This window comes from Bos taurus, chromosome 2, assembly GCF_002263795.3.
Source record: "Bos taurus isolate L1 Dominette 01449 registration number 42190680 breed Hereford chromosome 2, ARS-UCD2.0, whole genome shotgun sequence".
Taxonomy (NCBI): Eukaryota; Metazoa; Chordata; class Mammalia; order Artiodactyla; family Bovidae; genus Bos; species Bos taurus.
In genome coordinates, this window is record NC_037329.1 from 41,916,727 (window position 1) to 41,932,173 (window position 15,447).

The 15,447-nt window shown below is 35.3% G+C and overlaps 1 protein-coding gene across 6 annotated transcripts in view; it reads right to left on the minus strand.

Annotated features, from left to right (window-relative positions):
* Window positions 1-15,447, minus strand: part of GALNT13 (polypeptide N-acetylgalactosaminyltransferase 13) — a 656,510-nt gene that overhangs the window by 240,823 nt on the left and 400,240 nt on the right. For all 6 annotated transcript variants that reach the window (NM_001076886.1, XM_024975592.2, XM_005202449.4 and 3 more), the window contains 3 exon segments: window positions 882-1,052; window positions 4,123-4,330; window positions 4,967-5,133. In NM_001076886.1, coding sequence (NP_001070354.1) covers window positions 882-1,052; window positions 4,123-4,330; window positions 4,967-5,133 — 546 coding nt within the window.

Sequence of the window (15,447 nt, forward strand, 5' to 3'; positions counted from 1 at the left end):
CCATTTCCTCCTCCAGAGAATGTTCCCCACCCAGGGATTGAACCCATGTCTCTTATATCTCCTGCACTGTAGGCAAATTCTTTACCACTGAACCACTGGAAAAGCCTATCTTTCCAATCAAATGATGATTTTCCAAATTCATCTTAAAGAGCTGAACTAGTAAACTTCCTCCCCAAGTATTGTTCAGAGAATCATTTTTTAGTTGCAGGTAAGAGGTATACAACAATATGTTAAAATAAGAAGGTGATAATGCTTGTCTAGAAAACTGAAGATGTATATGATAGGTATACATGTATACCTATAGATGTATATGTGTATATTCTCAGTTAAGGACATACATATTTTAAGTGTAATTATTTCAAGTTAAGCAGATTCTTAAAATAATTTGGAAAAATGTCTCACAATTGTTAATATATTAAAATTCTCCAAATGAATCATTCATTGTATCTATAGGGAAAGTAGCTCTTTAAGGTTGGAAAATTTAAAACAGTTACCAAAACATTTTTTGGTTAGTTCAATTTTGAGCATACCCCAGTTATAAGCTACATTTAGGTAGGTATATATCTACACCTGAAGTATCAAAGCTAATACATGTTTGTCACATAGAAAATTAACAATACATATACTTTGAATATAAGAATACACAAAGTTTCAAAAAAGAATTGGTACTCTGCAAATACTTAAATTTGTCTGTGCTGACTTAAACTAGAATTAATATTTCCATTGATTCTAGGATGATCATGCTCATGATAATACATATATGTATTTGAATAAAAAGTAGATGTCTTTGAAAGCCTAAAGAATGAATACATAGGTATATAATATTCTTTAATTGTTATAGGAATACACATGCTATGCTTTGGAAGATATGCTCCACATACCTGACAGGTAAAGTTCTGTCTCCTTTCCTTCTATCCATTTCTCTCTGGGGAACAGGATACCAACGGAAATTCAGTTTCCAGTTAAAACCCCCATAAGTCATGTCTGACCCAGCCATGTATTCAAAGGTGTCATCACTAATCACATCAATGATGGGGCATACAACTGTCTTCCTGCAGAAAAATTAAAATCAGCTGATGTAAAAATTATAGTTTAAATGTTTCATTAGCTTTTTTAAACATCATATAGCTGATACATTGAAACTTAATTATTTTGTGACTTTAATTCGCCTTTATTGTCATGTTACCCTTTTTCTCCACGGAATTACTTCCTTTTACTACATCTGACTTCAGTCTACTTTTATTCTATCATGTATAATCTAATCAAATATACAGATTGATCCTCAAGCTAATTTCCAAATGCATTCTAAGTACTAACTCAGCAGGATGAACATGGCCTATTTTTCATTAAACCTCTCCCCACAGCATGACTAGTAGACTGCTTTGATATTATGCAGCATTTCAGCTATAGCCCACTGAAAAGCAACAGTGTGCAGGGAGTGAAGGATGAATAATAGCAAATTCAATCTGGTAGCTTGACTCTCAAAGGCGATAGTTTAAAGAGATGGCTCAGAGAAAATGTTCATGGAAAAACAAACAAATGAAAACCCACAAAGAGAAGCAACAATAAAAATCATGATCATCAGTATAAGTAAATATTTCCTATGAAAGATATTAGGTTCATGACAATTTCTGAGTGAATCATCTTAGACAGCAGTTTACACAAACAATCTACATGTTTTAAAATAGGAAAAGATAAGCAACTTTAGTCTCTGGAGTTTTATGACCCATTGTTTTCTTAAAGTAAGAGGAAGAGCCAGGAGATTTGGTATTCTTTTCTTTTTTAATTTATTTTATTGAAGTAAAGTTGCTTTACGGTGTTGCTAATTTATACTATATATATCACCTTGTATAGCAAAGTGATTAAGTTATACACACATAGATTTGACATTCTTGATGGTTAGCTTTTTAGGATAAGGAACTTTGCACCATGGGAGGTCACTAGGGGTTCTTTTAATCCATGTTGCACTTTCTCTAGTCTACCTCTATTGCAAGCCTGTATGGTTTATTATGGTGTCAACCATCTGTCATCTCCAAAGTACATGTTTAAACAACTGGGCCTTGTTTATAGCTAATTCCAAAAAGTAGAGCTTGTTTTTCACATAAGATAGAAAGTAAATACACAAATATGCTCTAGAATCACCCACAGATATGGATAACAAGGAAATGCTGCCCATTATTTATTCTGGTTTTGCAACACCTATACCGCCAACGCTCAATTTCTAATAGGTCTTATATGCCACACCATTGACCAATGTCTAGAGTCCTCTGAAATTAAAAGGTTTCAGACTTTCCTGGTGACTCAGGGTGAAGAATTCACCTGCCAATGCCACGGACATAGGTTTGATTCCAGGTCTGGGAGGATCCCAGATGCTGTGGGCCAACTAAGCCTGTGCACCACAGCTACTGAGTCAGCACTCTAGAGCCCTGGAGCCACAACTATTGAGCCCACACACTGTGACTACTGAACCCCCTTGCCTAGAGCCTGTGCTCCGCGACAAGAGAAACCACTGAAATGAGAGGCCTACACACAGCAACCAGAGAGTAGCCTCTGCTTGCCACAACTAGAGAAAGCCCACGCACAGCAGCAAAGATCCAGCACAGCTGTAAAAATAAGCAAATGAATCTTAAAAAAAAAAAAAAGAACTTAAAAGGTTTCACGTAGCCTTGGAAAAGCTTCTTGGTAACTCTGGTCCTTATAAAAACAATATCTTTCTTTCTTCATTAAATGTAATCATTTAAATTATAGGGAGATGACATTAGATCTAATAACCTTCAATAGAACTTTATTATCTAGTTATGGCAACTTTAGAACATATAAGCAAGATAAGACATTAGAGTTCATTATATGCCTATACAATCTAAATATGTTGTTAGATTAAAAAATAAATGATCTATTCATGACCATAGTGAAGCAATATTATAATCTCACTAAGTTGAATATGAAACACGTGTTTTAAAAAGCAGCATAATGTATGAAAAGCTGCCAGGAAATGCATTTAAGATGTTCCAAGTTCATTTTACTTTGCCAGCCTTACCCTCCTGTACAATACACAGAATGGAAAAATGTTATTACCCATATATTACACTCAGTAGACTAAAAGGTTCCCACTGCTTTCTTCAACTGCTATGGTTCATTTTACTGACAACCTCCATCCATCTTCCTGGCAAATACCAAATCATGCCGTTTATGTGATAGAGCTGCACTAGCTCACACAAAGCAGCCCCTGTCTTGGAGCCTTAATTAAAAACTTCAATTCTAAGTAGACCTTTCTACTGTAGGTGAAATGACTATGCAAGCAAGGTGCTATGCAATGTTTTGCTATTATTTCAGACAGCAATTGGCATAATTGTCTTCATTAGGAATGATACTCATTTATCATCAATAGTTATGAATAACTGCAAGAAATCCATTTATACTTCATAATATCACATGGGAAAAAATTGTAGGTATCTATGAGGGTTTCTAATTTCTATAAAGTATTCCTGAACTTTTCAGATTTCATGATATGTGTGTACAGAATGGCAATACTATTTAAATAAGCATTCTTACAGCTGCGCTTTTCTTTAAATCATGATTTCATTTTAGTGGGGTGCATGAGTGTATATGAGTTTTTAAAGATCTTTAAGGTGGCTTTGTACTCGACTTTGATTAAGAACAGTGACTAGGTAGAGAGAAGATTGTTCTGGAAGTGGGGAGAACTAAATTGTTGTCCTCATCATTTACAATTTCTAGGACAAGCTATTTAACTCATCTGTTCCCTATCATCAGATACAGAGAAGAGTATCTTTATTATCTACCTCACAGAGTGGTTGTGAAGACAAAGCTGCTTTGAAAATATATTTTGTAAAATATACTACTATTTCTGATTGGACTGATTTCCTTCACCTATAAAATGAATATTCAGCATCTTTACTGTTTGAATTTCTTAATCAAATATTCAGGTGGGCATAAACAAACCAAGATCTTAATTAAATAAGGAGTAAGGGGACTTCTTTTTTAAAAGCTAGGAAATAAACATTCTGAAAATAGCAGCTTGGGAAGAAAAGTTTTGAGGGATAGCCATAACAGTCCTAACAAGTTCAGTCAAAATCCAGACAGACAGAGCATATGCATTCTTACCTGTCCTCCTTTATTCTTGCCAGCAAGGGCTCCAGCCATCCTAATGTGCATTCGCAGTGTGCATCCAGGAAAGTTATGACTTGTCCTTTTGAAGCAGCTGCTCCTCGAAGGCGGGCTCGTATTAACCCAGAGCGCTCTTCCATTCTAATAATTTTTACTGGCACTTCTAAATTTTTCACATAATTCTCTAATGTTAACTTGAGAAAATCTGTAATGTGCAATTAAGAATTTATAAGGTTTTGAAACTCTTTTAAGACAGAGAAGGGAAACTACTATCTAGATGGAAATTCAACACACAGAAGCGATGGTCAACTCCTATCAACATGCTTTGCATTAGGTTAAAAAAAAAAAAAGATACAGAGATTTCATCACTATCAGTGTATAGTTCATTATGACTCTATCACTTGGCTGACAAGGATAAGCTACACTAGGAAGTTAATATACCAGACTGTAATTCATAAACTGGGCCACACTGGCAACTGCAGTCTTCTTAAATATGTTATTTTTCTTTTACCTACAATAAAAAAAAAGAGCCAAATACCCACTGTGTCATATAAATGTTCAGTCATATGATCAATTGAGTTGGGAAAAAAGAGAAATACTTTGGAAAGTCATTTTGGCTGATTTCTTAGGTTAGTAAGAACCAAATGGAATCATGAGGTAAACTGAAAGAATTAGTTACTTGTTTCTGGAGTGGCACTGACTAGATATACTAAAAAAAATTGATAGGTAGTTTCAGGGTTAGTATAATTACAAGGAAAATATGGATCATTACCCTGTTATCTTTTTGAACACAATAAAGCCCTATAATTAAAAAATATATATACAAGAAAAATAATTGTACCTCTTTCACTGGCATCATCTACCAAGATGACCTCAGAGAGCAGATAGTGTGGGGACCGATTTATAACACTGTAAACAGTTCTGAGGAGAGTGCTCCAAGCTTCGTTATGAAATACAATGACTACACTTGTGTTTGGGAGTTCATCAGGGTAGACCCTTGTCTTGCATCTGGAAGAAAGGAAAGAAGAAGGACAAGCTATTAAGTTCATTTTTCCTTCTGATCATTGTAATAAAAATATCCATTTTGACACAAAATTAGACTCAAAAGTCCCTTATTACAACAACATTTTATGGTTATTTAAAATTATTTTCCTTTTTATATATGTTGTGGGTATTCACTTGGCACTTTGAAAATTAAATATGAATACTTACTCGTATTATTTGAACTGACTATTTTTTTTTTTTAATTTTACATTAACTCTAGGGAACAAAAGGGCATGATTTGGACACAAGTCTAAGAAAGCTAAAACAACATTATGAGACTATCAATAGAAGACCAGGTACTAAAGGAATTCATTTAGTAGATATAATTGTCTTTGTTTAGAAAAAAGAACTATTGTATAACTCAAAAATTCCTGAGAACATAAATAGACATATGTGCACAGGGCTTTGAAGCTTGTAAAACTGAGATTACTTTTCTTCTAAAATCTAGTCATGTACATTTTTCATTCTGTTGAAGAATGCCATAATTCATATCTACTTTGAGGGAAAGATGTTGGGGTCAAGATACATTTCAAAGATTCTCAAAACAAAACAAAATCAGAGCTGACAAAAGGGTATAGGCTTCCAGAACATCTCTTGAATGTACAGAGGAATCACCTGGGGATTGGGTAACATGCAGTTTCTGGTTTAGCAGATCTAGGGTGCAGCCTGAGAATATACAGGTTTTAAAATGTTTCCAGGTGATTCAGATGCTGTTGATCCCTGGAACACACGATTAAGTAAAAGGCTGCATCATAATTGTTATTAATTTTAGAACTTGATATTTTGGGAAAAAAAAAAACTTAATTTTGCTGATAAATTAAAAGAAGTCCAGATTTTGCTTTTCAAGCCATCAAACCTGTAAGGTACATTTTGATAAATAATATGCAGATATTTGGAGAAGGAAATGGCAACCCACTCCAGAGTTCCTGAATGGAGAATCCCGTGGACAGAGGAGCCTGGCGGTCTACACAGTCCATGGGGTCACAGAGAGTTGCATACAACTTGGCGACTAAACCATCATCATGCAGATGTTCTCGGTGGTCACTGCAATTTTAATGTGCAAGTGGCTCTCAGCCATATCCACTTGTCAACTTTTAGACATTTTTGTCACATATTGTTAAATCATTGTGATTATAGAGTATTTTGCAAAAATGTCACTGGGTATCCAGACAGGAATAGAAGTTTATTCACCTTATGGTATTTTTCTTGGTAAAATATGCTGAAGAGCAAGAAAATTAAAATCTTTCCATAAAGTGAAATGAACCAGATACACCCTGCCACCAATAAATGACCTAATCCTTGACACAAAATTAGCATGGTTAAAATTAGTCCCCTTCACAGGTGAGTGAAAAAAATCCAATAAAGTGTGGGCATCAAAGGCATGTAATAAACTAAATATCAACTATATGCCTGCAGAGACTCAAATCATTTTTTACAGCAGTCTAAAATAACACCTCTTCAGTGAAGTTCTCTGTAATATAGCCAGGAAAGAATGTACATATGTCTAACCATTTTTCAGTATATATTTATTTGAATAACATTCATTAAGCATCCACACTATATAAAACATTGTGTATATAAAAAAAGTTCAAATGTAAGGTAGAAGTGGTAGGTTGATTCATAGTCATCTTTTCCCATTCTGGTAGCAAGATTAAAGTGGTTTCTACTAATATATGTCTCATCATCATTTGACTTGGTCTTCCAGGCAGTTTATCATTAAAAAAACTTAGAAAGCTGTCTTGGTAAGTCAGAAAGGTCCTCGCCGAGATTCTCCTCAAACCTCCGTTCTTCTGCCTCATCAAAACACCCCCTCACTTTCAGCATGCTGAACAAAATGAGTCATAAAGATGATTGTCATCTTCAATAAAGAAGCAAAACTGAAAAAGCAGGCTGAAATCAGTCCAACAGTCAGCAACTACTGGTTTAATCCAAGGATAATAGTCTATGGAGGCTACTTATTATCATTTGTATATAAAACATTGCTTTTAAATTAAACCTCTTGCATGTTATGCTAAATGCTAATAAAGAAAAGTGAACAAGATATTTAGTCAAATAAATAATTTATAATATAAAATAAAAGCAGATACTTAGATCCAGCTTCTCAACTTATTTCCATCATGCCTTATTTTTGTGGTTAAAAAAATCTACTAACAAATGTTAATTTTATATTCATTATATGTGACAACATTATAATGAACTAATTTACTAATAATACAGCTATAATATTTTGCTTAGAGAAAATTTCCACTATGTCATTATTTAATGTAGCATAAAATAAAATGTGGTTAATATTTTATTAATTCATCCTCTTTCTCCTATATAAACAGTTATTTTGCAAAAGAAACTTTGTATAATAAAATAGTTTATAGGATAATTCTTATTATACAAATTAATCATTTTCTATGTCTGTTGATCCAGTTACTGAAGCATACAAATATATATGAACAAGAGTTCTTTTTTTATTTTTATAATCTTTAACAGATTTATGATACATTGAACTAGAATTATTGCCTATAATTCTTAAAACCTCTTGTCACCTAGGGTAACATACATCATTATTTTGTGCACCACTAGGAAAGAAAAATGTTGTCAAACCATAATAAAATGCTTTGTTATCTTGAATAGGATCTATTCAATACCTAAAGCCTATAGAAAAAGCTCTCCAATTTATTTGGACATAGATTCCCATCAATATTTTAAGCTTGCTTATACATCAGTCACACTAGTTTCTTGTTGCTTTGAAATTTCTTTCATCTATTCTAAAGGGATTTCTCTAGTTTGGGGTTGTATTGCTTAACAAATGAGAGACATACATTTAGCATATATCTCGGTAACAAAATATTAATACAAAACAATTTCATCTTGTGAGTATCCTCCTTGGTACTATAAAACTGTGCTTGCAAACTTTTAGTGGCAAAGGAAATCTTGACAAAATTCAGATTCTGATTCTGTAGATTTGGTATGGGAATAAGGCTGTGAATTTCTAGTAAGACTCCTGGCAATGTGGACGCTGCTAGCCCTGAGTTGACATAATAAATAATTGATAATAAGGCTATCAGTCAGCTGTTGATAAGCAAGAGAAACTGTAGTCATTGCTCCAATGCTAAACATTGGCTTCATCTTATAAAATTCAATTTTTGCCACTATTTCCTTCCTTTCTTTTCATACTATAACATTTTGTTTCAACAAAGAATCATATTGCAATCTTTCTAAAGAAATAATGAATGACAAACTTCACACACAGAATATAAATAGTGCACATAACTTAGTTGAGGCTTGATTATACGAATAGCATTACCACATTCACACAGGCTTCGGGAACACTGCCTACATGACAACTGTAACTAACCATCAACTATGAAACTCATCTGGAGTGAGACACATGAAAGGTAGAAAGTGTATACTTAAAACAGGTAAATACAGTAATTTTTTCTTTAGCCATAGAAAAGTACTTAAAGTATTGTTCGATTTTTTTAGTTTTTTTAAAAATGCTTTTAGTATCAAAGCTGGAAGAGTTTTTAAGTCAGTGATTTTTTCATAAAAAAAATTAAAAACAAGGAAAATACAACAAGGAACCTATATAATGGGATTGGGGGAAGGTACTGAAAATAATTCTGTAGTTTTGACTTCTTTGAAAGTGAAAGTGAAGTCGCTCAGTCATGTCCAACTCTTTGCGACCCCATGGACTGTAGCCTACCAGGCTCGTCTGTCCATGGGATTTTCCAGGCAATAGTACTGGAGTGGATTGCCATTTCCTTCTCCAGGGGATCTTCCCGAACCAGGGATCGAACCCAGGTCTCCCACATTGTAGACAGATGCTTTACCATCCGAGCCACAGGGAAGTCCTATATAATGGGATTGGGGGGAGGTACTGAAAATAATTCTGTAGTTTTGACTTCTCTAATGATCTTTTAAGTGTATGCTTTTTACCTTTCATGTGTCTTACTCAGGATGAGTTTCATAGTTGATGGTTAGTTACAGTTGTCATGTAGGCAATATTCCTTAAGCTCCTGATGCTGGGGAAGATTGAAGGCAGGAGGAGAAGAGGACGCCAGAGGGTGAGATGCTTGGATGGCATCACTGACTCATTGGACACAAATTTGAGCAAGCTACTGGAGGTGGTGAAGGACAGGGAAGTCTGATGTGCTGCAGTCCATGGGGTCGCAAAGAGTCAGACACAACTGAGTGAATAAACAACAGGAAGAATTTTACCACTTCAGCTTTTATCTCTCTCACATAATCATATTAAAATGTTGTGTTGCAGTCCATGTGGTCACAAATAGTAGGATGTGACTGGGCAACTGAATGATGTACTCTGAAATGTGTGGTAGACATTGCTTGATCTACACAGCAGAGTGGGCTTCCCAGGAAGTGCCAGTGGTAAAGAATCTGCCTGCCAATGCAGGAGCCACAGGAAGCACCGGTTCAGTTCCCAGGTAGGGAAGACACCCTGCAGGAGGAAATGGCAACCCACTTCAGTACTCTTGCCTGGAGAATTCCAAGGACAGAGGAACCTGGTGTGCTACAGTCCTTGGGATTGCAAAGAGTCAGACATGACTTAGCATGTATGCCTCACAACAGAGTAAAGCTCAGAATCTCCAAAAGGTGGAATTGGAAAGGACTTTCAAAGTTGGCTGGACTGAGAAGCCTGGCAGGCTACAGTCCATGGGGTCACAAACAGTCAGACATACCAGAGCAACTAACACTTTCACTTTCACTTTTCAAAGTTGACTAATCCAAATATTTATTTCACAGGATACAAATCTCAAGTCACAGAGCTACTTCAATACCCTGCATAATAAAGTAATAAATGATATGCTAATAAAGTAATTTATGATTTAATAATATTAGTAATGGTAATGATTTCTGCTCCATAATATATACCAGATCAAATGTCTTAAATGATATTGTAGGTGTCCGAAAATTTGAAAAAAATTTCTATGTACTTTAAAAAATAAGTTATATATTTATAAATATATATATTTATAAAAAGAGAAGTAGATTCCCTAGGATCATTTAATTAAAACTAAGTATAGAAAGTCAGCTATCACTGAAATTATTTATATATGGATCAAATACTCAGCTGTCTTTTGAAGACATTATTTATCTTTTATGTAAACATCTAAATAGAATTGAAAATTTTGACATAATTGTGAGAGCACAATGTATATGTAATTAACTTTGAGAGTAAATGTGTCAGACTGCAATAGCAATTTTAATCAATTTGAAAGATATCTGATACCCAATACTCAAATTGAGCTCTTGGAATCTGGTATTCCAATAAGATCATAAGCTTTATCCTAGCAGAATTTCATATTTGCATTATATTTTGACATTCTAAATCTATAATACTTGAAAGAAAATCAAAGTTTATTTCCTTTTAATTCTGTAATTATCTGTCACTCTAAATCTTGGCTGCACATCAGAATCATCCCATAAGAATGAAAAAAAAAAAAACTGGTATGTGGGTTTTATCCTCAGAGATTCTGATTTAGGTGTCTGGATGTGCCTATGGATAATAAGATTAAAAAGAAATCTCTCCTGGGCATTCAAATGTGCAGCCAAAACAGATCAGTTACCCAAATTTATTTAACAGAACCACTGATATGACACATATATATACATCAATATACAATTTTGCTTACATCAACATTTTAAAATAGGATATATAATGTTAGTATCTTTTTCTATGTTTATGAACTAAAATAAGTCATTATTTCCTTTCAGTATAAATACTGGAGTCAGAAAGTCTTCTCTACTTAATTTACAATCTCCTCTGTCATCTGGATATATACTAATGCTTATCCAGTTTTCTGTGCATCAGCTGTTGACTTATAAATGTAGGAGAAATAAATGCAACTGCTCTTCTTTGGAGAGAATATGGTGATAGAATCACATTTCCTCCCTGTGGAACATGGAAATACAGTGAGATAGTGTTCCTATTTACCATCTTTCCCCTTGGCTATGTCCACATTAGAGAAACATAGATTGTTACAATTTGATTTTATCCTTTTCAAAGCTATATTGATGTTTTCATATAAGCTACTGAACACAACACACCACATCAAAGAAAGAAAAATTGACTATAAGATGAGAATGTGAAATCACAAAGGATCCATAATTACACAGTGGTTTAGTTAGACACAATCCATTTAGGACTCCAAACAAAGGCTGTCAACATTGTAGTTTGCATGACTTGTTGAAATGCGGCTCAGTGAGTCAGTGGCTACTTTTAACTGGCTCAAACAAAGATTAATAACAGTAATTTAAAATGAAGACTTACAATATAAGTCCTCTCTATACTTCTTATTTTTAAGAGCTGTAGGAATTATATTGAACCTTTCAGAATTATGGGTGGTTTCAATGTTTCCCAATTCCTTAACATTTATATTCACAGAAAGAAATTTCATCATTTTCTAATGCATCCAGGCAACAAAAGCCTGGGCAACAGGAAAGTGATTCTTTCATAACTGAAAGCTTGGAGCCTCAAGTAAAATGAAGCACTTAATTTTGCAAGGTATCCTATATGTTTCTTTGTATACACATTGTGTTAAACCTTCCAAAAGTTAAGTTCCTATAATCATAATTACTTGACTAATTAAAAAAAATTTTTTTTACAAAGTGTTAGTTACTCAAGTGTATCTGGCTCATTATCCTGTCGAATGTAGCCAGCTAGACTCCTCTGTCCATGGAATTCTCCAGGCAGAATATTGGAGTGGGTAGCCATTCCCTTCTCCAGGGGATCTTCCCAATCTAGGGATCAAACTCGGGTCTCCTGCATTGCAGGCAGATTCTTTACCATATGAACCACCAAGGAAGTTGATAAACACTTGCCACAAACACCTTTGTTTTAAATTCAGGTGGACTTGGGCTCCCCAGGTAGTGCTAGTGGTAAAGAACCTGCCTGCTGATGCAAGAGGCATAAGAGACACGGGTTTGACCCCAGGGTTCAGAAGGTCCCTTGAAGGAGGGCATGGCAAACCACTTCAGTGTTCTTGCCTGGAGAATGCCCTGGACACAGGTGCCTGGAGGGCTATAGTCCATAGGGTGGCAAAGAATTGGACAGGACTGAAGTGACTTAGCACACAGCATGAACTGACCTTGTATTCATCCTTGGCCTATTTGCTGTCATATCCATTCCTTGATCTTTTTTTTTTTTAATTTTATTTTATTTTTAAACTTTACAATATTGTATTAGTTTTGCCAAATATCGAAATGAATCTGCCACAGGTATACCCACATTCCCCATCGTGAACCCTCCTCCCACCTCCCTCCCCTACCCTCCCTCTGGGTCGTCCCAGTGCACCATCCCCAAGCATCCAGTACCATGCATCGAACCTGGACTGGTGACTCGTTTCATACATGATATTATACATGTTTCAATGCTATTCTCCCAAATCTCCCCACCCTCTCCCTCTCCCACAGTTGATCTTGTTCTCTTTGATGTATTGGGGTGGGCATAACAGGAGGGTTACTGAGCAGGACTTTTTCCCAGGACTCTTCTGCTTGTCGGTTTCTGTATGAAACATGCCATGAGGACCCCGGGTAGGGTGTGCTATGCAGGAAAAAGGAGGAACAGGGAGCTTCTTTCTCTCAACTTCCCTAATGCCAGAGAAGACTACTCAGCCCCCTTCTGCAATCCTGCACTTCATGTATGACTCAATCATTTTCCTCATTATACACTTTCACAATAAATACAACTAATACAATAGACTAGGAGATTTTTTAACAAGAGGAGGTTAATCTTATTTGTCTCTCTCTTTGGAAGGTAGTATTCTGCAAGTCACAAAGTATATTTTATAAGATGTTGATGAATGAAAACTTGACAAGGCAGGCTATTGTATTAATCAGTAGATTGATGTCCCAATCATAATTCTATACTATTATAATCTGTACTAGAGGTGTAGAAATGCCAAGTTTTCTACATCTTTTTTATATTTTCAGTTGGTTTTGGTTTTTAAGCTTGTAGAGCCAGGACAAATAAATGAGTAAGGGTTAGGGAAGGGAAAGAATGTAAGAAAATTGGTCTACAAGTCATTCTATTATAACACATTCCTCTTGAACATAAGTGGCATCATTCTATTTTGATATATTTGAGAAGGCTCTGTATCTGGAAACTCTATGTTTACATCTTCATTTTGCCATTCAGGATCTGTGAGCAAACTCCTGAAGTTTCAGTTTTGTCATCAAATTGGAGTAAAACTGCTTGCTATATCTATATTCTGGGGTTTTTGAAGAAATGAATAAAATCATTAAGGAATTATATGAATGTAATTTTTATTATATTCTTATATTATAAAGCACTATATATGAGATGGGCTTCCCTGGTGCCTCAGATGGTAAAAAATCTGCCTGCAGTGCAGGAGACCCAGGTTTGATCCCTGGGTCAGGAAGATCCCTTGGAGAATGTAATGGCAACCCACTCCAGTATTCTTGCCTGGAAAATTCCAAGGACAGAGGAGCCTTGCAGGCTACAGTCCATGGAATCACAAAGAATTGGATATGACTGAGTGACTAACACACACATATATAAGATATTATAGGTAAGGTCTTATAATTACTTGGCTCAGCCTTACTGCTGATAGGATTCTGATCACAGCCATGTTAACTCGCCTTTTATTCTTAGTTTCTGTGCCAAGCATCTGTTTTATTCTTCATTTTCAATGCAGCTTCAATAGGTTTGGTGCCTAGACCATCCTGGCTTGAAAACTGCTTTACTTCTTTGTCCAGTGTAGCAGTGTGGAGTCAAGGTCCTGCCACTTTCCCTTTTAGTTCTTTAAAGTCATTTATTGTTGTAATCAGAAATTTCTATGGCTGGCTGTGGCTGTCTGCTATTAAATCTTCCTGCTCCCTTATCTTAATCTCTGCTTATTATTTTCTGCTAGAAGATCTCTAAAGGTGAATTTCTGCTGAGATCTCTGCTTGTTGCCTGCTCTTCAATACCCATTAGTTAAGTCTGTTAACTTGTGTTCTGTCCTATTACCAAAGCTGGAATAGCTCCCCACAACTTCCTTCACCCTATAGTGAATCTGATTATCAAAACTTGCATTCCTCATCTAGGGTTAGGCCATCTCCTCCTGTAGTCAAACCCTGATTTAAGAAAAAAAAAAGCATCATAAGAAAGAAGTACTAAGCATTAAACATTTATTGAACACTTAATTACATAGCAGACATTGTGCTACATGTTTTCTATGGATCATCTCATTTGACCTTGACAACGAACTGAAATCTGCAATGACACAGGTTAAATATCAGAACTAAGAGAAGGCTATGAACTTATAAATGGTTTCATGCTTCAAAAAAATTCCAGAAAATAAAACTATTCAAACAATTAATTGGTCAAAAAAATTCACTTATTAGGGAGACTAGGTTATTTGGTTGTCTTCTCAGAACAATATATAGAGAGACTGCTTGCTTATCAGTTGACCTCAAAACTTTCCCCTCAATATACCCACCAGTATTAAACTACTACATCACACACTGATGTCAACTACAAATTGGCACTTACCAAGAGCATTGCCAATGACTGAACAACAATGGCGTTTGCCATCTGCCTCTGTGGAGATTGAACCCCTTGCTGCTACAGCTACTGACCTTAAACAACCCCTGAGGGATCAGGGTGGAGTGAGGCACTCTGTGCTCCAGGGAATCTGATGGGACAGGTCTTTAGAGTGTTGGATGTTTTTAGGAACAGATTTTATGATCTCAATCCTTGCATCTCCTCATATCTAGAGAAGCACTAAATCGCTTCATGGTGACATCAGATCCTCATGACTAACAAAAAACCTTTTGCAAAATAAGTGCTTAATGGTATTGAACTCCCCCTTCACTAAAACTTTATATATTGACCTTCCCTTCTCGGAGCTATCTGAGATGCTGTCTCCCAGGCTTCCGTCATCATTTTGTCCCAAATAAAATTTAACTCTCAACTTGTGCATCTTTTTAGTTGCCACTAACCAGTCTCAATAAGATTCCTGCATTAAAAGACCTGTCTTAATCCACTTAAACCCAGACTCCCAATCTCTATAAATATCTATATTTGCTTCCCTTTCCTCAACTTCTAGAACTGTTTGTTAAGGTGGTGGATATTCTGGTGATCTTCTATGGACTCTTCATAATACTCTTATAAAAATAATTAAGAATTATATGTTATATAATCATATAATTATTCTTAAAATAATTATAACTACAATCCTTATAAGATTCCAAATTACTCCCATTTGATAATGACAATCTGAACATCAGTCAAGTAACTTGCTTTAAGTAACAGACATGGGT